The 16,316-nt window shown below is 45.5% G+C and overlaps 2 protein-coding genes across 2 annotated transcripts; one reads left to right on the top strand and one right to left on the bottom strand.

Moving 5' to 3' along the window:
* Nucleotides 1–4,147: 4,147 nt before the first annotated feature.
* Nucleotides 4,148–9,945, bottom strand: ubald2 (UBA-like domain containing 2). Its single transcript, XM_044099818.1, is given in 4 exon segments — nucleotides 4,148–6,062; nucleotides 6,065–6,179; nucleotides 9,001–9,054; nucleotides 9,618–9,945. Coding segments are annotated over 4 exon segments (549 nt in total). The 5' UTR covers nucleotides 9,738–9,945; the 3' UTR covers nucleotides 4,148–5,802.
* A 3,006-nt stretch (nucleotides 9,946–12,951) lies between these two features.
* On the top strand, nucleotides 12,952–15,515 carry foxj1a (forkhead box J1a). The gene is made up of 3 exons (XM_044099817.1): nucleotides 12,952–13,124; nucleotides 13,497–14,039; nucleotides 14,617–15,515. Exons 2-3 carry the CDS (start codon nucleotides 13,566–13,568, stop codon nucleotides 15,331–15,333), a joined length of 1,191 nt encoding a protein of 396 aa, XP_043955752.1. The 5' UTR covers nucleotides 12,952–13,124; nucleotides 13,497–13,565; the 3' UTR covers nucleotides 15,334–15,515.
* The last annotated feature ends 801 nt before the right edge of the window (nucleotides 15,516–16,316 follow it).

Raw genomic sequence — 16,316 nt, 5'->3', positions numbered from 1 at the left:
ACCGGAACGTCATTCATTGTCGACATACGTCACCGTCCTGCGTCGTGAAACGGGAAGAAAAGCAACAGCCATGGCGGACGACGCTCCACCGTTAGCATCCTCATTTACTGAGCTCTTCTTTGTGGCGCTTGACAAAATACTGAGCACACTCTCTATGTGTGATGTCATGGCGCCCTCTACTGGGCATGTGGGCACTTTCAGGTTGTTTACAGTTCAGGAGATCTGTCATCAGAACTGGTTGTTCCTAGAAGCTGAAGTGTGAATATGGCCTAAATTTCTAATTTTTCCATGCAGAGAAGCTGAAATCTTTTATTTGGTGATAAAACAAACGATTCTGAGCTTTTGTTTTTATTTCACCACGGGTCAGATTCAGGTTCTTGACCTGGAGCCTCACGCTAAAATGGCGTACGCACAGAAAGTGTGTAGCGCCATATTTTACGCACAAGTTGGCATGAAAATGAACGTGGTGTGAAAGTTTGCATAAATATATGCAAATTTTTGACCTGCGGTGAAAATGTGCGGCTGTAACACAAACATTTTTTGAGGACAATAAGAAACTAGATGGCGCCAAAACTCACCTAAACACACAGAAACCTGACTACAGTGTTTATCACGACTTTAATATTTTATCGTTTAAACGATGAAACTGAACCCGTTTATCCTCAGACAATAAGCCAACAGAAAATACAGAAAATAGAAATAAAGGATGTGAAAACCTCAGTCCAACGTCAATAATCATGTTGCTCAGTTTGAGTCTCATAAAGATGAAACTCCTGGTATGAATGAATCTATTTATTGTCCCTAAAGAGAAACCAGGGCTGATCAGACAGTTTGATTATTGATCAGGTGTGGAGACAATCACAGGTCCATCAGTAGCTGCATCCAATCAGATGTTCAGTCAGAACAGCTTAACGAGGTTTCACTGCTCGTTAGGGCTGGACTGGCCCAGACGGTTGTTACTGAAATGATATTTTCAGTTGATAACTTGATGGATGTTAAAACTGAGAGACATATTTTAATTAGTCGTGTTTATTGAAATCCTGGCTCTTCCATAGATGAGTTTAGTAAGAAAATATTAGAGACGTATGAAAGGCACAATGAAAAGTTTCCTTTTATTTGTGGAGATTTTCACATTGATTTGTTGAAATTTAATGAAAAACTAAAATGACAGAATTTATAAAACAGTGTTTGGTTTAGTTTTCTGTCCATTAATATTAATAACAGCATCATTGACTGATAATACTGTTAGTTCAATGTGAAAACAAAAAGTGGATTGTTGGTCATTTGCCATGTTTACTATGTTGGATATTAATAATTAGTTTAATTATCACAAAGCAAATGACTAATTTAGTTAGAATAAAATCACAGGAAGCTGTGGAAGAAATAAAAGCAGAATTATTAAACTAATTATTAAACTATAATTAGACAAATGTTCATGTTGATGATGTTAACCGGTCATATAATATGGTTTTGGAAATATTTCTAAGAATTTATAATCATTATTGTCCCCTAAAAGAATAAACATCAGAAATAGATCGACTCCCTGATTTGGCTTGTAAAAAGAAAAACAAGTCAGAAGGATTTCATCAGGAGCCAAACTCAGGAAAAATATAAAATAGATAAAAATAAGTTAACATCAGTGCTGAGAAAGCAAAACATAATTATTATGATATACTGCTGCAAAAACACAGCAGTGATATTAAGGGTAGTTGAAATACAATTGATAATATTACACAGTGGTGCAGTTGGTAGAGCTGTTGCCTTGCAGCAAGAAGGTCCTGGGTTCGATTCCCGGCCCGGGGTCGTTCTGCATGTTCTCCCTGTGCATGCTGGGTTCTCTCCGGGTTCTCCGGCTTCCTCCCACTGTCCAAAAACATGACTGTCAGGTTAATTGGTCTCTCTAAACCAAAGGTCACCAACCTTTTAGAGACTGGGAGCTGCTTCCCGGGTCCAGAGCAACATGAAGGGCTGCTGGTTTGATTCAGACATAAATATTGTTGTCTCAGCCTTTATAACAATATTAATATATGTATATATGATCATATTAATGTTAGGGATTACTGACAATAGTTATCAGTAATAATTTACCATGGCAGATATGGTTCATTACTATCATGTGATCAGAAGTTCTTAGTTCAGAGTTGTGAGTTTGATTCCCTGTTGGAGATTTTCTGTCTGATTCTAAATTGTCCAAAGTGACTGAGAGTCTGGATTGTTGCAGCTGCAGCTGAACATCTGGAGGCACTGAGAGATTTTCCTTTAAATACAAACAGAAAAGTTATTATTATTTTATTATCCAACCCTCTTTACTATTAACTAAACTGTGGAGAGAAGAGAAAGTTATTTTGTGCCAAAACATTTTGTATGTAGCACATCAGTGGGGGTCAAAGGTCAGCCAGAGCCTGAATCTTATTGGTCAGTTTGCTTTTTCTGTTGGCTAAAAATGATGAGTGGAGTTTGAATCTCCTGTTGTTCTAAGATCCTGAGTTTTTACAGTGTGCGGTTCTGTTGGGTCGTCGGTTTATTTGCTTTTTTTGGTTTCATGAACCTAAAAGCTGACGGGTCGCCTGTTGAAACCAGGAGATGTCAAAATAAAAATGTCCGACAGATCAGAAGGTAAAACTAAACCACTAAAGCAGAACACACTTTGTTTTATTTTATTTTAACACTGTCAGGTTCAAACACCTATCAAAGACAAAATTAATTAAACACAAGAAAGACAAGAGAGATGGATTCTGAATACTCGCGAGGAGAACAGACAGAGATGTGCTTTCAGTTACAATCTACCGCTCTGAAATCACATATGCCTGCTCCTCTCTTTTATTGCATTTAGGATCCCTCTCATATTGGGCGCTGCAACTCTCAAAGGGCGGGGAAAACAAATCACCACATAGTTGCAGCGCTAATGACAATCACTATCTAGACACATGTTATCTACACACTAGATTCTTCTGTTCCAGGCACGGCGTCGAGCAGAACAAGTTGTATGTCTTCACGGCGACGGCTTTGTTGCTATCTAACAAGTCAAGGAGAGCAGAGTTTCCGGCCGGGCCGCAAACTCTGCTGGAAGTGGTTGTCACTGCTTTCTCTCAGGAAGGCCTCAGGAAGGAATCAAAGTTATTCAATATACCCAAACATTCTTTATACTAAAATTAAAATGAAGTAAAAGCATATAAGTAAAACATTATAAAGATATAACTATAAGACTACATGAACAACAAATAATTTGATAATACCAATAATACAATTTACCCAACAAACACAAACGATGTTAAATAATAAAGACATGGAAGTGAAGCATATAAACCCAGTAGATCCACATCCAGAGGAGGATGTAGATTCCAGGTCCAGGTGGTGTCAGAGTCCAGAGGAGCAGAAGGTGAAGCAACAATGTTTGATTCATTGGGAACGTTTCCACTAGATTAAATGGTTTAACCCTCAGTTTTAGCTCCACGCTCAGGAAGAGCAGCAGAGGTCAGTTAACTGGTGACCCATCAGCTCTGCAGGTCAGGAAACATCAAAGAAGCTCATAAACCAGCGACCCAACAGAACCGACCCGGTAAAAAGGTCCACTGGGATCCAAACCACTCTTAGAACTACAGAAGGTTCAAACTCTGATCATTCAGTTTTAGATTACAGAAAACACACCAAATAAACAAAAGCAAACTGACCAATAAGATTTAAGCTTTGGCGTGACCTTTGACCCCCACAGACTCAGACGTGAACTACGTACAAGATCTTTATTTTCTCCACAATTTTGTTAATAGTAAAGAGGGTTCATAATAAAAATGTTAGAAATTATTCTTTTCTTTTTTCACTTCAAGGAAAATCTTAAGGTAGGCCAGTGTTTCTCAATTCCGGTCCTCACGCCCCCCTACCCTGCATGTTTTTGGTGTTTGAATATGTGGGTGATTAACAGGCTCCTGCAGTACTTGGTGGCTGCAGAAGACGTCATGCAATCATTTGAATCAGCTGCTCTGGAGTAGAGGTACATCTAAAACATGCAGAGCAGGAGGCCTGAGGACTGGAATTGAGAAGCACTGAGGGAGGAGCCTGCAGGCGCTGCTGCCCTCCGATAAAACCCTGCAGGCGTCTGCACAGTTCTGAACTTTAACCATAGAAAAGAGTTTTATGCATAAAGCAATTTATTTAAAACATTTTTTATAATTAACTTAAAAAAAATCTAAATATAAACAAATGTTATTAACTCAATGTAAAACATTAAATTAAATGTAACAGGAGGCACCATTAGGGGTCGCTGTCTCTACAGCCTGAGCCTCCATAAAAGGGAAGCTAGAAGGATGGTGGCGAAGCATCAATCTCCTGTGTCAGACCAGTTTTGTGTTGTTTGTTGTTTGCTGGCTGTGGACCGCAGTGCTGATGGTGTTCAGGTGGTGGCGTTACCTGGGCGTGGTTGTTCGACGCCACAAGAAGGTTTTATACTTGGTCTCCTTTAATGAAAACTAATTGTATGTTTATATATTGTTTTTATTTGTCAGGGTTGCACCAGATCGGCTACTCCAAGGTTTGAACTGGGAGTGTTGATTTATGCAGGTAGCCAGTGTTTTAATGTGTTTTAGGTTGATTTGATTAAAATGATTTAATAAGCATTTAACAATTTTTGTGTTTTTGTTTTACAGTTTTTGCACTGCCTCCTGCTGTCCTTTTAGCGTTTGGTTTTCCTTTGTTGTTAGGATTGTTTTCTTCTTGTATTTGTGAGGGCGGGTTAACAACCTGTCATTTATTTTGTTGGTTTTGTTTAATTGTCTGTTTTGGTCACTTCCCTGAATATTTCTATCTCGTTTGGTGTGATCCCCATGTCAGGTTGACAACGAACGGATGAAGTTAGTGGGGAATCCTTTTTATCTATGCAACAATAAATATCAATAATTAACTTAATTCTGGTTGTTGTTTATTGTGCTTTGGCTAATCAAGGCTATAACATAAATCATTTCTTTGGCAGTGCTCCCTAATGACAATGGCTATTTTTAGAACTTGCTCTGCGGTCGACTGACAAGGTCCCATCGGGCGACTGGGGGCCTGCGGGCCCCGTGTTGGTGACCCCTGTGCTAGAGCTTTGAATGCTAACTACATGCTAGGGCTTTGAACGTGCTACATGGCTCCATACATTGTAACCATTTTTCATTGAACAGAACCAGCTCACATGGTTTTATTTTCTAAAACTTTATTGCTAAGCTTTTCTCAAACAGTTTCCTATAAACACAGGAAGTTTTTAAATCTTAGAAAATCCACCATAAAGTTTCTCTTTGATGCTCAGATTTGCTCCATAAAACACTGGAAACACACTAGAGATAACCAGACCCGGGTGGTTCTGGTTCCGGCCCGGGTGGTTCTTCACACCAAATCAGAATGTCTTTTATTAAACATAGAAATAAAGTTCAACAGCAGAATTAAAAGTATGGAAACTCAGGAAGTCCAAACTAAATGAAGAATTGGATCAATTTGTCTCCATGGCAACAGAACCAGGCAGGTTCAGGAATTTTGACCCGACCCGGAAACTAAAACCTGAAAATGTTCATGTTCACCGTTCCTCTGACCTCTGACCTCTGACTCTGTCATAGCCAACATTCAGCATGGAGGAGAACCGGAGCGGTTCTGAACATCTGGACCCAAGCGGCTCCTAGTTGTTGAGCGAACAAAAGTTTGGTTTGGTTCCGTGTCCGACCCGGGTCCAGGACAGTAGAACCAGGTTGTGTTCTGATGGATCCGCTTTCAGAAAGTTTGGGAAAAAAAAGGAAATAAAAATCAATCTGAAGCAGAACCGGGTCCGAACCCAAAACCTCATGGGTTCTGCTGGACCTCATGGCTCTGGGTTCTGAGTCCAGCGGACCGAGTCAGAATCCTCACAGAACCTTCCGGACTCTCCAGGAATCCGTGGTTCCTGGTTTCCATCCAGCAGAGACCGGAACCGACCCGGTCCTCATCTCGGGCCGAGGCGCGCCGATATGGCGGCCGGCTGCTAGGGGCCGCCGGGCGGCGGTGCAGCTGGAGGTGACCTTGATGGTGACCTGTGGGGGGGGGAGGCAGCCAAGGGGGTTGGTCGGTGGGGGGGCGGCGGCGGCCTGTGGGAGGCAATCTGACGCCCGCAGCCTGGAGAACATGGCGATGGCGTCCGGGAAGTTAGGGGGCGTGGCCGGCGTGTTCCTGGGCGTCACCGTCTGTGGGAGGAGACAAACAGTTAGAAGCAGCTGCCCCTCCCCCACTCACTGCTGCCCCAGGACAGATGTGAAAACCTTTTCTACATCAGCAAAGTCTGAAGACCAGCTGCTGGTGCAGAACTTTGACTCCAATCACTGAACAGATGCTTAGATAAATGTGTGGATGTGCCAAAACTTTCTCCAGCTGAACAAAAACAAAACTGAAGTTGTTATTTTTGGACCTAAAGAGGAACGATCTAGAGTTATAGATCTAGAGTTATAGATCTAGAGTCATAGATCTAGAGTCAATGCACAGCTTCAGTTATTACAACTGAAAACCAGCGATCAGCCCGAAACCTGGGAGTAGTGATGGACTCTGACCTGAACATTCAGAGCCACATATAGACAGTTACAAAGTCGGCCTTCTATCACCTGAAGAACATTTCCAGGATTAAAGGACTAATGTCTCAGCCAGATCTAGAGAAACTCATCCATGCATTTATCTTCAGTCGTATTGATTATTGTAACGGCGTCTTCACAGGTCTGTCCAACAAATCAATCAAACAGCTGCAGCTGATCCAGAATGCTGCTGCTGGAGTTCTGACTAAAACCAGGAAGATAGAGCACATAACACCAGTTTTAAAGTCTCTCCACTGGCTCCCTGTAGATCAAAGAATAGACTTTAATATTCTGTTGTTAGTTTATAAATCACTGAATGGTTTAACACCACAATACATTAAAGATCTGCTGCTGCTGTTGTATCAACCTTCCAGAACTCTCAGGTTCTGGTTCTGCTTAGGCCTGTCGCGATATACCGTAAATCGATTAATTGTACAATAAAAAAAACCTATCGACGTCATTTAATTAATCGTCCATATCGTCTCTGCCTGTATTTTTCTCTTTCTATTGATGGCGCTGGATGTGAAGGCTCAACTCCGGTGCTATCCACTGACCCCTCCCTTCCTCATTTTTTAGGAAGGGAAAAATGAGAAGTGAGGAGGAGTGGACTATTACATCAGGTAGTCAGCGCGCGCATCATTTTGTACTGCTGCAGCTTTAGAGCCCCGTGAGGAGTTAGCAAGGTAAAGAAACACTATCTCATATTGGGGGAGGAGGGACTCGAAATGGAACTGGTTTCAAAGCCGAACGCAACTGCCGCAGTGTGGGAGTATTTTGGATTCAAACCAAATGACCAAGGCGAACCGCTGAACCTTTGCGAGCCGGTATGTCGCATTTGTCATAAAACAGTAGCAACTAAGAGCAGCAATACAACCAACTTGTACGTGCACCTAAAGCACAACCATCCAGTAAAGTTTTTCCAGCTGAGGACGAAAAGTAGCTACAACCGGTGGCCCGTCTTCGTCTTCAAGTTCGGGACACACCACCGTCATTGAAACATTTCATCGACAGGAAGCGTACAAAAAGGACGGCGCAAAGTGGTGCGCGCTCACAGACAGCGTAGTTCGCTTAATTGCTAAAGAGATGCTCCCATGTAATATTGTTGAAAAGCCGGCATTTCGAAAAATGTTGCAAACATTTGATAGACGGTACGAAATCCCCGGAAAAACATGCATATCACAAACGGCAATTCCACAACTGTACAGCAGTATTAAAGAGGACATACTGAAGGAGATAAAATACATTTCATTTTACTCTGCTACGTCGGATATGTGGTCAAGTTCAAATATGACCCCTTATATGAGCAAAACCATTCACTATATAGCTGCTGACTGGACCCTGCACTCTAAATGTTTAGAGACCAGAAATGTCCCAGATAACCATACTACTGACATCCTGGGAGAAAACCTGAAATCTGAGTCCATTTTATTTTTATTTCTGCTTGTTTTATTTTATTAACCAGTTCCAGTGTTGAGTGTTCTTTTGAAAATAAAGGGTATACATCTTTGGCAAGAAATCGCATGCATTATTTCGTCATTTCCATTAAATCAGTGTAAAAAGGTCTTCTGACAATACTATCGTCTATCGCAATAGTTTTTTGAGACAATTAATCGTTCAGCAAAATTTGATATCGTGACAGGCCTAGTTCTGCTCTGCATCCCCAGAACCAGAACCAAACGAGGAGAAGCAGCATTCAGCATCTATGCACCAAAAATCTGGAACAAACTTCCAGAAAACTGTAAAACAGCTGAAACACTGACTTCCTTTAAATCTCAACTAAAACCACACTTGATTAGAGTTTTATTAGAAACGTTATCAATTATAAATTTAATGATGGAATCTGACTTGATGTTGTTTTTATTGTTGATTCTATGTTGCATTGTGTTTCTGTTTGATTCGATGTAAAGCTCTTTGAAATGCCTTGATGCTGAAATGTGCTATACAAATAAAGTTTGATTTGACTGCTAGCCCCGCCCACGGATTAGCTCCGCCCACTGGATAGCCCCGCCCACCAGGTCATGTCTTAATGTTTGCTGTTCCAGCTCAGAGATTCGTCTTTATTAAGCGACATTTCAGAAACAATCGGACCCGGCAGATCGGGTTTCACAGATTGGATAGAAACTCTGTAGAGGGCCGTGGAGACTGAAGCGGCGCCCCCCGCCGTCTCATTCCGGTACTGCAGCCTCTGACTGTTCACCACCACAACTGAACCGACACAGATGACCCGGTTCGGCCGTGTGGTCAGGTTGGTTTTGCTGGGACCTGAACCCGACCTGTGAGTCGGACTCGTTGTAAAGCGATGATGAGGTCTTTCTTGTTGGTACCATACACGGTTCTGTTCCAGGTTTCTGACGCTCCAAACAGAACCACCAACTCTGACCGGTTCTGGTGCGATCCGAATGGCTGGGTTTCTGGTTCTGGAGGGGATGAAGCAGCTTCTTACCATCTGATGCTGACCCGGAACGTTGGCCTCCTGGAAGAAGGAGCTCAGCGCCGTCTGCAGACACAGCAACACAGCAACATCAACATGGACCCAGAAACGGGTCCCTGACCTTTGACCTCTGACCTCAAGACTACCAGCTTTACTTGAAGTTTCAGAACCTTCTGGTCCAGCTGGAGATCAAAGGTCCTTCAGGTGAATCACATGTTCAACCAATAACTGAACTGTTCTTCCCTCTGATCCGTATCAGAGCCGAACAGTCAGTAAACGGTTCCTCCCCGGTTCCAACTTTTGTTTAGAGGGAAGGTAAATCGGTGGATCTCTCCGGGCTAATCAGGTTCTCAGGCGGATCCGGATGTCGGAGAACTGTTCCTGCCATAAATCCCGGATCATCCAGCACGGATTGACTCGCTTGCAGAATGTAAACAAAGGCGGCCATTGGTGGTAATACCGCGTCCTCTCAGTGGCTAATGTTAGCTTGAGCAGCAGCGTGGTCCGAACCTGAACCGCAGAACCGATCCCCTGTTAGTCATTCTTGTCGGTCCGCTTCGAAACCCGAACCCACTCCCGATGATCCCGTGACAGGAAACGGGCTTAAAGCCTCCGCTATCCGAACTCACCTCGAACTGCCAGTGGGCCGCCTGGAGGAGCTGCTTGGCCTGATCGGCCGCGCATCCGGCCGCCAACACGAACTGGTTGATCATCACCTGGTGCCTCAGCTCCTCCATGTTCACCGACATGGCGCTTCCGCCTGTCAGAAAGCCAAACTGGCGAGAAACCCGTCGGTGAACCGGGACAAACCGCAGCGACTCCCTGCAACTCGATGGCCGTCCGCGTTCTGCCGGGGCCCGAAGCAGCAACAACAAAGAGCTGCTCGCTGCTGATTGGCCCGGAGAGCAAGAAGCTGGAGCAGAGAGGTGCTGATTGGCTGTCACAGTAAACAGATTAACCTCTGTGAATTTGGTTTTATTACAGGGGGACTAAATTCATGGGCGGCGTCAAGAAATCTGATCGGAATTATGAAGCGACCCGCCCGTTTGGATGATCCGGTGAAACTACAGAAGGTCCCTCCTTCGGTCCGTTAAAGTGACGTCGTGTGTGAGTGGATGAAATCATAGAGCTGATTGGCTGCTTTGTCCAAGTACACCTCGCTGCAGCAAACAGGAAGGGGCTCTACCAACAAAAGGTCTCAGAATTGGACAGTAATGATAAAAATGTGAATTATTGCTTGTATCTGTTTAACATTCCTGGTTATTCTTCTGTGAACCTAATTAATTTGTTCGTTATTGACTTTTGCTCAGTTAAATTTCTTATGTATACATTGTAAATGGTATTTTCATGATAGTTGATCATATTGTTTTTTTATGTCATTTCTTTTGTTCTTCCTATAATTGATGGATATATATAAATATTATTTATAAAGTATAAAGGTATTGTTTATGTTACCTAATTAGCTCTACATCCTGAAGAAAATGGGAAAATATGGTGTTTTAGATGAACACCATATTTTTCATCTAAAACTGGTGAAAATATGGTGTTCATATTTTCACCATATGAACACCATAAGGTGTTTCCAGTAAAAGATATTTACGTTTCCAGTAATGGTGAAATTAATAGTAAATAATACAGACTTTGTGGTTTTGTGATTTAGTAATGTAATTATATTAGTTGTGTTACCACCCCACGCCACTAGAGGCAGTATCAGGCCCGAAAAGATGCAACTAAGGAGCAGATTTAGAAGTTCACAGAAAGCAACAAAATTTAAGAACTGTGAGCTGAGCTGAAGTAAATAAAGGAGAGAGAAGTTCAAATACATGCGGAGAGTGATTATCCTTCCTAAAGGTGAGGATATATCACAGATTTCAAAAGAAAATAAAAACGGGAGACCGCTGATAACATAAGAAATAGCGCCCCTTTCACTTCCGGAGTGCAATGGTCCCATTTCCAAATAAGGTATGTGACTGACAGTGGTCCGTCCCGCCCCTTTCTGTTAGCTGCAGCGATGTCCTTCTTGTTTTGTCTGGCAACTTCATTTACGCTTAAACAAACACACTTCTCTGGAGGTTTTTAAAAGATTAAACCATAGATTTCAGTTTATTCCTCAACGTAAAATTCAGATTATGATCAAATTATTTTATGCACAAAAAGTAAAACTAGAACATTGTATAGCTTAGACTCTTGAACTGATCATTAATAATCCATTACTCTGTTTTATTTGGACAAAATATGATAAGACCAATTTTCCTTTGCCATTTTTCAAAATGGGAAAGACAAAAGAACATTTGCTTCAAGGAAGCAGATGGAAGCAATCAAACAGAGCAAACTTCATACTCTGTCCTACCGTCAACAGGAAGCTAGCATACCATCACCAACGTTAGCAGGCTGCTAGCATATCATTGCTAACATTACCAGGAAGCTAGCATACCATCACCAACGTTAGCAGGAAGCTAGCATATCATCGCTAACATTACCAGGAAGCTAGCATACCATCACCAACGTTAGCAGGAAGCTGGCATATCATCACTAACATTAGCAGGAAGCTAGCATACATCACAAAAATAAAGAAGAAGCTAGCACACTGCCACCATTTGACCTGGACCAAAACGATGGTGGCGGTGCTGGTAGGAGTTTGTCCTGCAATCTGATTGTTGCTCTGTCCGCCTGTTGCTGTGTCCTTGGGCAACAAACTTCACCCACATCGCCTGCTGGTGGTCAAGGGGTGAAGTGCGTGAAGCTGCTGCTGCTAACAACTGCTCTGGAAACATTTCTTCTCTCCAACACGTTTTCCAATAAATCTGCTGAGTTTCTGATGATTATTTGAAAAACTACATTTAGTGTCGCTTTTGAAACTCAGCTGAGAAGTTTGAACTGTGGTCTGTTGTTGGTCCGTTCTCCCAAAGTGGAACGCTCTCAAACGGAGTATAGAAAAGAACAACAACCCAATTAATTTTCAGTGAATTCAGAAACTGTGCATGGAGAGGCAGCTGGTACCATTGATCCTCCCAGCAACAAGGTCCAGGGTCAAGGTTCAAGTCCTGCCACTGGACCATAAGCCTGGAGTTAAAAGGTTCTGGCCGCTGCCGTCTCTGGATGGATTTCAGTAAAGATGGCCGCTGCAGCTCTCTGTTTAAAGCAGTAAAGATGGATTGTAAAGTTGCAGAGAGCAACAGCACAGTCAGCACATGAAGGAAACAAACAAACAAATAAACAGGAAGCTCAGCTAACAGCAACGGCTGTTAGTGGACCGTTGGCTGCAGCTTCTGACCCGGTTCTGTTTGGAGTTGGACCAGGAGCGGTGGGTTGGGATCTGATGCGTTCACTGACTCAGACTGCTTTCAGTTCATTATCATCATTTCCAGCCATTGTTTATTTTGAATTTGCCGGATGTCTCACGTTGATGATGCAACAGTCGGCTAAAATGCGACTCGGCTGTTCCGCCTGAAGATCGGACCAAACTTTGGGATTTGGAAGTTCCTCTTCCACATCTGGAAGAGGAACAGATCAGGTTTATTTTGGGAAAAGATGGGATCTGGTTGCTTTGTGCTTTGGCAGCTGGCGGTTCTCCTCACTCCAAAGTTCTCCAGGTTTCCAACATGCAGATTATCTGCAGCTTCCTGCCGCCTGGCCGTCATGCTGCCTCTAAGCAGCCAGTCAGAGCCCAGCTGCTGAGCCATGCCGCCATGTTGAGCTTTTCCAGCTGAGAAATTAGTTCAAAGCGTTGAAAACTGACAGAAAGGCAGATGATGAATTATTAATATGTTCTGGTTTTGGTCCTGTCAGACTCTAGTCTCTGTTCCCAGCTCCAGCTGGGCCCCCTGGAGAGGCCCCGGGCCTCAGGTTGGGAACCTCCCCGGTCAGCTGCAGAGTGGTTAGAAACGCAGCACCATGGAAACCGGCCGGCCAATGGGGGAGCGGGAAGCTGTTTACTGGGGGGTGTCCCGTTACCATGGTTCCGGGACAAACCTCCGTCAGCAGGTATTAAACTGGCGCCCCGGCGGAGCCCCGAGCCGCGGACACACACACGCAGAGAGGAGCGCAGACTGAAGCGGGACTGGCGCAGACTGCAGGTGTCCGTGTTTAAAGTTCACCAAACTGTTTTCTTTGGGATCTAAAAGTTTCTCTTCAAGGTGAGTTTCTGGATCCATTGGAGACTACTGGTTCCGAAGGCCTGAAATATCCAAACTGATACTTCTACTGACTGTTATTTAGAGTCAAAGTGGTGTTATTAATTATTAATGCCATAAAAGTGGCTGCTGGGTAGAGACTGGAGGCGATCAGGACATAACGGGTAAAATGTCATGAGAAAACCAAATGAGCAGATAATGTGAGTTAAGTCACATTTGAATATTTCCACCATTTTATTAGTATCATAGCTTCTAGTAGTTTCCAGCCGTTAGCAGCAGAGGAGACGCAGAGAGGTCGCTGCGGTAGCGCAAAGATATGCGTCAAACAGACATGCAGTCATTAAAACACAAAATGTTTCTCGTCTTCACTTTTAGCGGCCAGGTTGCCTGGAGGTTCGAGTCGGACAGCAGAACCGAGCCCTGTGTGGCGCAGGACGGGGAGCCATGCTGTCTCTGAGCCCAGTGGGCCCCGAGGAGCAGCGGAGCTGCGGGAGCTGCGGGGCCCCCTGCAGCTGCGGTCTGGATGACAGCCTGACCAACCTGCAGTGGCTGCAGGAGTTTTCCATCCTGGGGGCTCCGGGACCGCAGCAGGGCCAGCAGCAGCTGGGCCCCGGCGGCCCGGCCTCGCCCCTGGCCGGGGACCCGGCCTCCTGCAGCGGGTCACCGCTGACTCCCGGGAAGCCCACCGCTGCGGCCTTCAGCCGGATGCGGGCCCCGCCGGGTCTGGCGGCGCGCGGCCACTGCCCGGCCGAGGTGGATTACCGCAGCAACCCGGACATCAAGCCGCCGTTCTCCTACGCCACGCTGATCTGCATGGCGATGCAGGCCAGCCAGCACAGCAAGCTCACCCTGGCCTCCATCTACCAGTGGATCACCGACAACTTCTGCTACTACCGGCACGCGGACCCCACCTGGCAGGTAGCCGCATGACGTCACACACACCTCACACAATCCGGACTGTATGCAGACCGACAGGCAGGATGTACCTGAAGGGGGGCTGGGAGTTTATCTGGAGTCATACAGGAAGCTGATCACAGCGACCCCTGCTGGCCTAGAGGCCTTCTTGAATGACCCTGGGCGAGAGCCTCACAACCTATTAGCTGAACTCTAATAGATAATAACAGATAGTAGATAACAGATGATTACGGATGATGACACACGTTATCTGTTATCATCTGCGTTAACAGATAACAGATGATTATTTAGGCAAAAGAACAGGAGTAAAGTGCTGGTCAAAGTGTCTCCGTCATAGTTTTCCCCTCTGCAGAACATCCTAGTCAAAGTCCTCCTCTCAGCAGGATGTCCTAGTCAAAGTATTCCCTGGCAGCAGGTTTCCGGTTAGACTCTGTCTCCCTGGGAATGATTGACGCACCATTGGCTCAGCAGCTCTGACGCCGTGCAGCGTTTTGTTGTTGTCGGGCAGATAATATTTAACAGAGGTCAGAGGTCGCCTTCCGGGGGTTTTCCTGCTCTGACTCAGAATGTCTCCCTGCAGAACTCCATCCGCCACAACCTGTCGCTCAACAAGTGCTTCATCAAAGTCCCCCGCCGCAAAGACGAGCCGGGCAAAGGCGGCTTCTGGCGCATCGACCCACCCTACGCCGAGCGCCTGCTCAGCGGCGCCCACCGGACCCGACGCACGCCACCGCTGCGGGTCCACTTGCCGTCGTCGAACGAGGAGCGCTGGGACCCCCGCCTGTCTGAGGGCGGCCCGCCGGACCCCCGTGCCCGGGCCCCCGGCCGCCGCGGCGCCAAGAGGAAGTCGGTGCTGGAAACCCGGAGCCGCGCCTCCGAGGCTAGCCGGCACTGCAGCTCCCCGCTGCTCTGCGTGGACGAGCAAAGGGAGACCGGGCCCCTGAAGGGCCCCTTCGACTGGGACGGCCTGTTGGACTCGGCCCTCCGGGGTGAGCTGAGTTTGGATGGAGGCGACTCTCTGAGCCCCATCATGGCCACCGCCGACCCTCCTGCACCCAGGAGTGGCAACGACCTGGATGAGGAAACCTTCCTGGCAACCGCTTTCCTGGAGACGCCCTGGCCGGAGGACGAGGACCGCGGCGACTTCCTGGGCGGCTCCACCGTCAACCTGGACCAACTGTTTGACCTGGGAGAGCCGCTAGCCCTGGACGCTAGCAGCCGCATGGAGCCACTAGCAATGGATGCTACCAACTGCATGGAGCCGCTAGCCCTGGACGCTAGCAAATGTCTCCTCTGAAGAAAGGGTCAGTGACTAAAATTGCTCGGACGCTGCAGGGAAACGTGTCTTCCTGTCCTGTAGACTCTTGTCCGCGCCTGCTTCCTGGAGACGCCACTAGAGGAAGCAGGAAACACATGAGACAGAGTCCAACATTAAAAAACTAAATGAACAATATTTCTAAAGTAAATCTGTAGTTTATAGTGTTGTAGTGAAATTTGTTCTGACATGTTTTGTTATGAATTTGTTATGAATGGGTTCATGTTCATAGTTCAATATTTTAACATTCTGAGCTATGTTTCAACATGAACTATTTCTCGTTCAGTGGCTCATAAACTGTATTTTCATACAAATTTATAAATAAAGTCCATTTAAATAAAAACCTGCTGCTGTCATAAAGAAGCAGAAAAACTCAGGTGGAAACTTGTTCCTGAAAGATTGCAGGTTTTCCTAAAATCCTGGCTAAAGTTCCACTAAAAGCTGACATGAGGACAGACTTGATCTGTGCTGCTGGAGAGAGGTCAGAGGTCACAGTGTAACACCCTGACCACAGACTCAGATCAGACTCGGAGCTCCGTGTCGGTTGGCCTGGAGTCGGCTTAGGTGCTACACTAGCTATGCTACGCTAGCTATGCTACGCTACGCTAGCTATGCTAGCACAGTTGTCAGAGGAAACACCCCGGAGTCAGCAAGGTGATGCTTAGCTAGCAGGAGTGTGTCTCCTCGGATTCCAGAGTTTTCCAGACTGTCATGGTGTCCAGCCTGATATCTTCCTGCCATCATGGTGGCTCTCTGTCAGCTGCTTCCTCTTCCCTCATTGGCTCAGTGGGGGGGTGCAGCCCCCCTCCTCCCAGTGATGAGGAAACGATGACCTCATAATGCTGTCATGGTAACCTGAAGCAGGTGTTGCTCTGCAGGTAAGACGATCCTGCGGCTGAAATGCGACGCTGCAAACTGAAAGCTCTGGAGCAGGAAAGTATTCACACCCTCTGGAGTCCAGAAGG

This window comes from Gambusia affinis, linkage group LG19 (assembly GCF_019740435.1).
Source record: "Gambusia affinis linkage group LG19, SWU_Gaff_1.0, whole genome shotgun sequence".
In the NCBI taxonomy this organism is placed as follows: Eukaryota; Metazoa; Chordata; class Actinopteri; order Cyprinodontiformes; family Poeciliidae; genus Gambusia; species Gambusia affinis.
Note: the sequence above shows the minus strand (reverse complement) of the source record. Positions and strands in the feature narration are given on the sequence as shown.

What these genes read in the sequence shown, in the direction of transcription:
- foxj1a (XM_044099817.1), top strand. Translation starts at nt 13,566, where the DNA reads ATGCTGTCTCTGAGCCCAGTGGGCCCCGAGGAGCAGCGGAGCTGCGGG. An exon ending in ACGCGGACCCCACCTGGCAG is followed by an intron (nt 14,040 to 14,616) that starts GTAGCCGCATGA and finishes GTCTCCCTGCAG; the next exon opens with AACTCCATCCGCCACAACCT.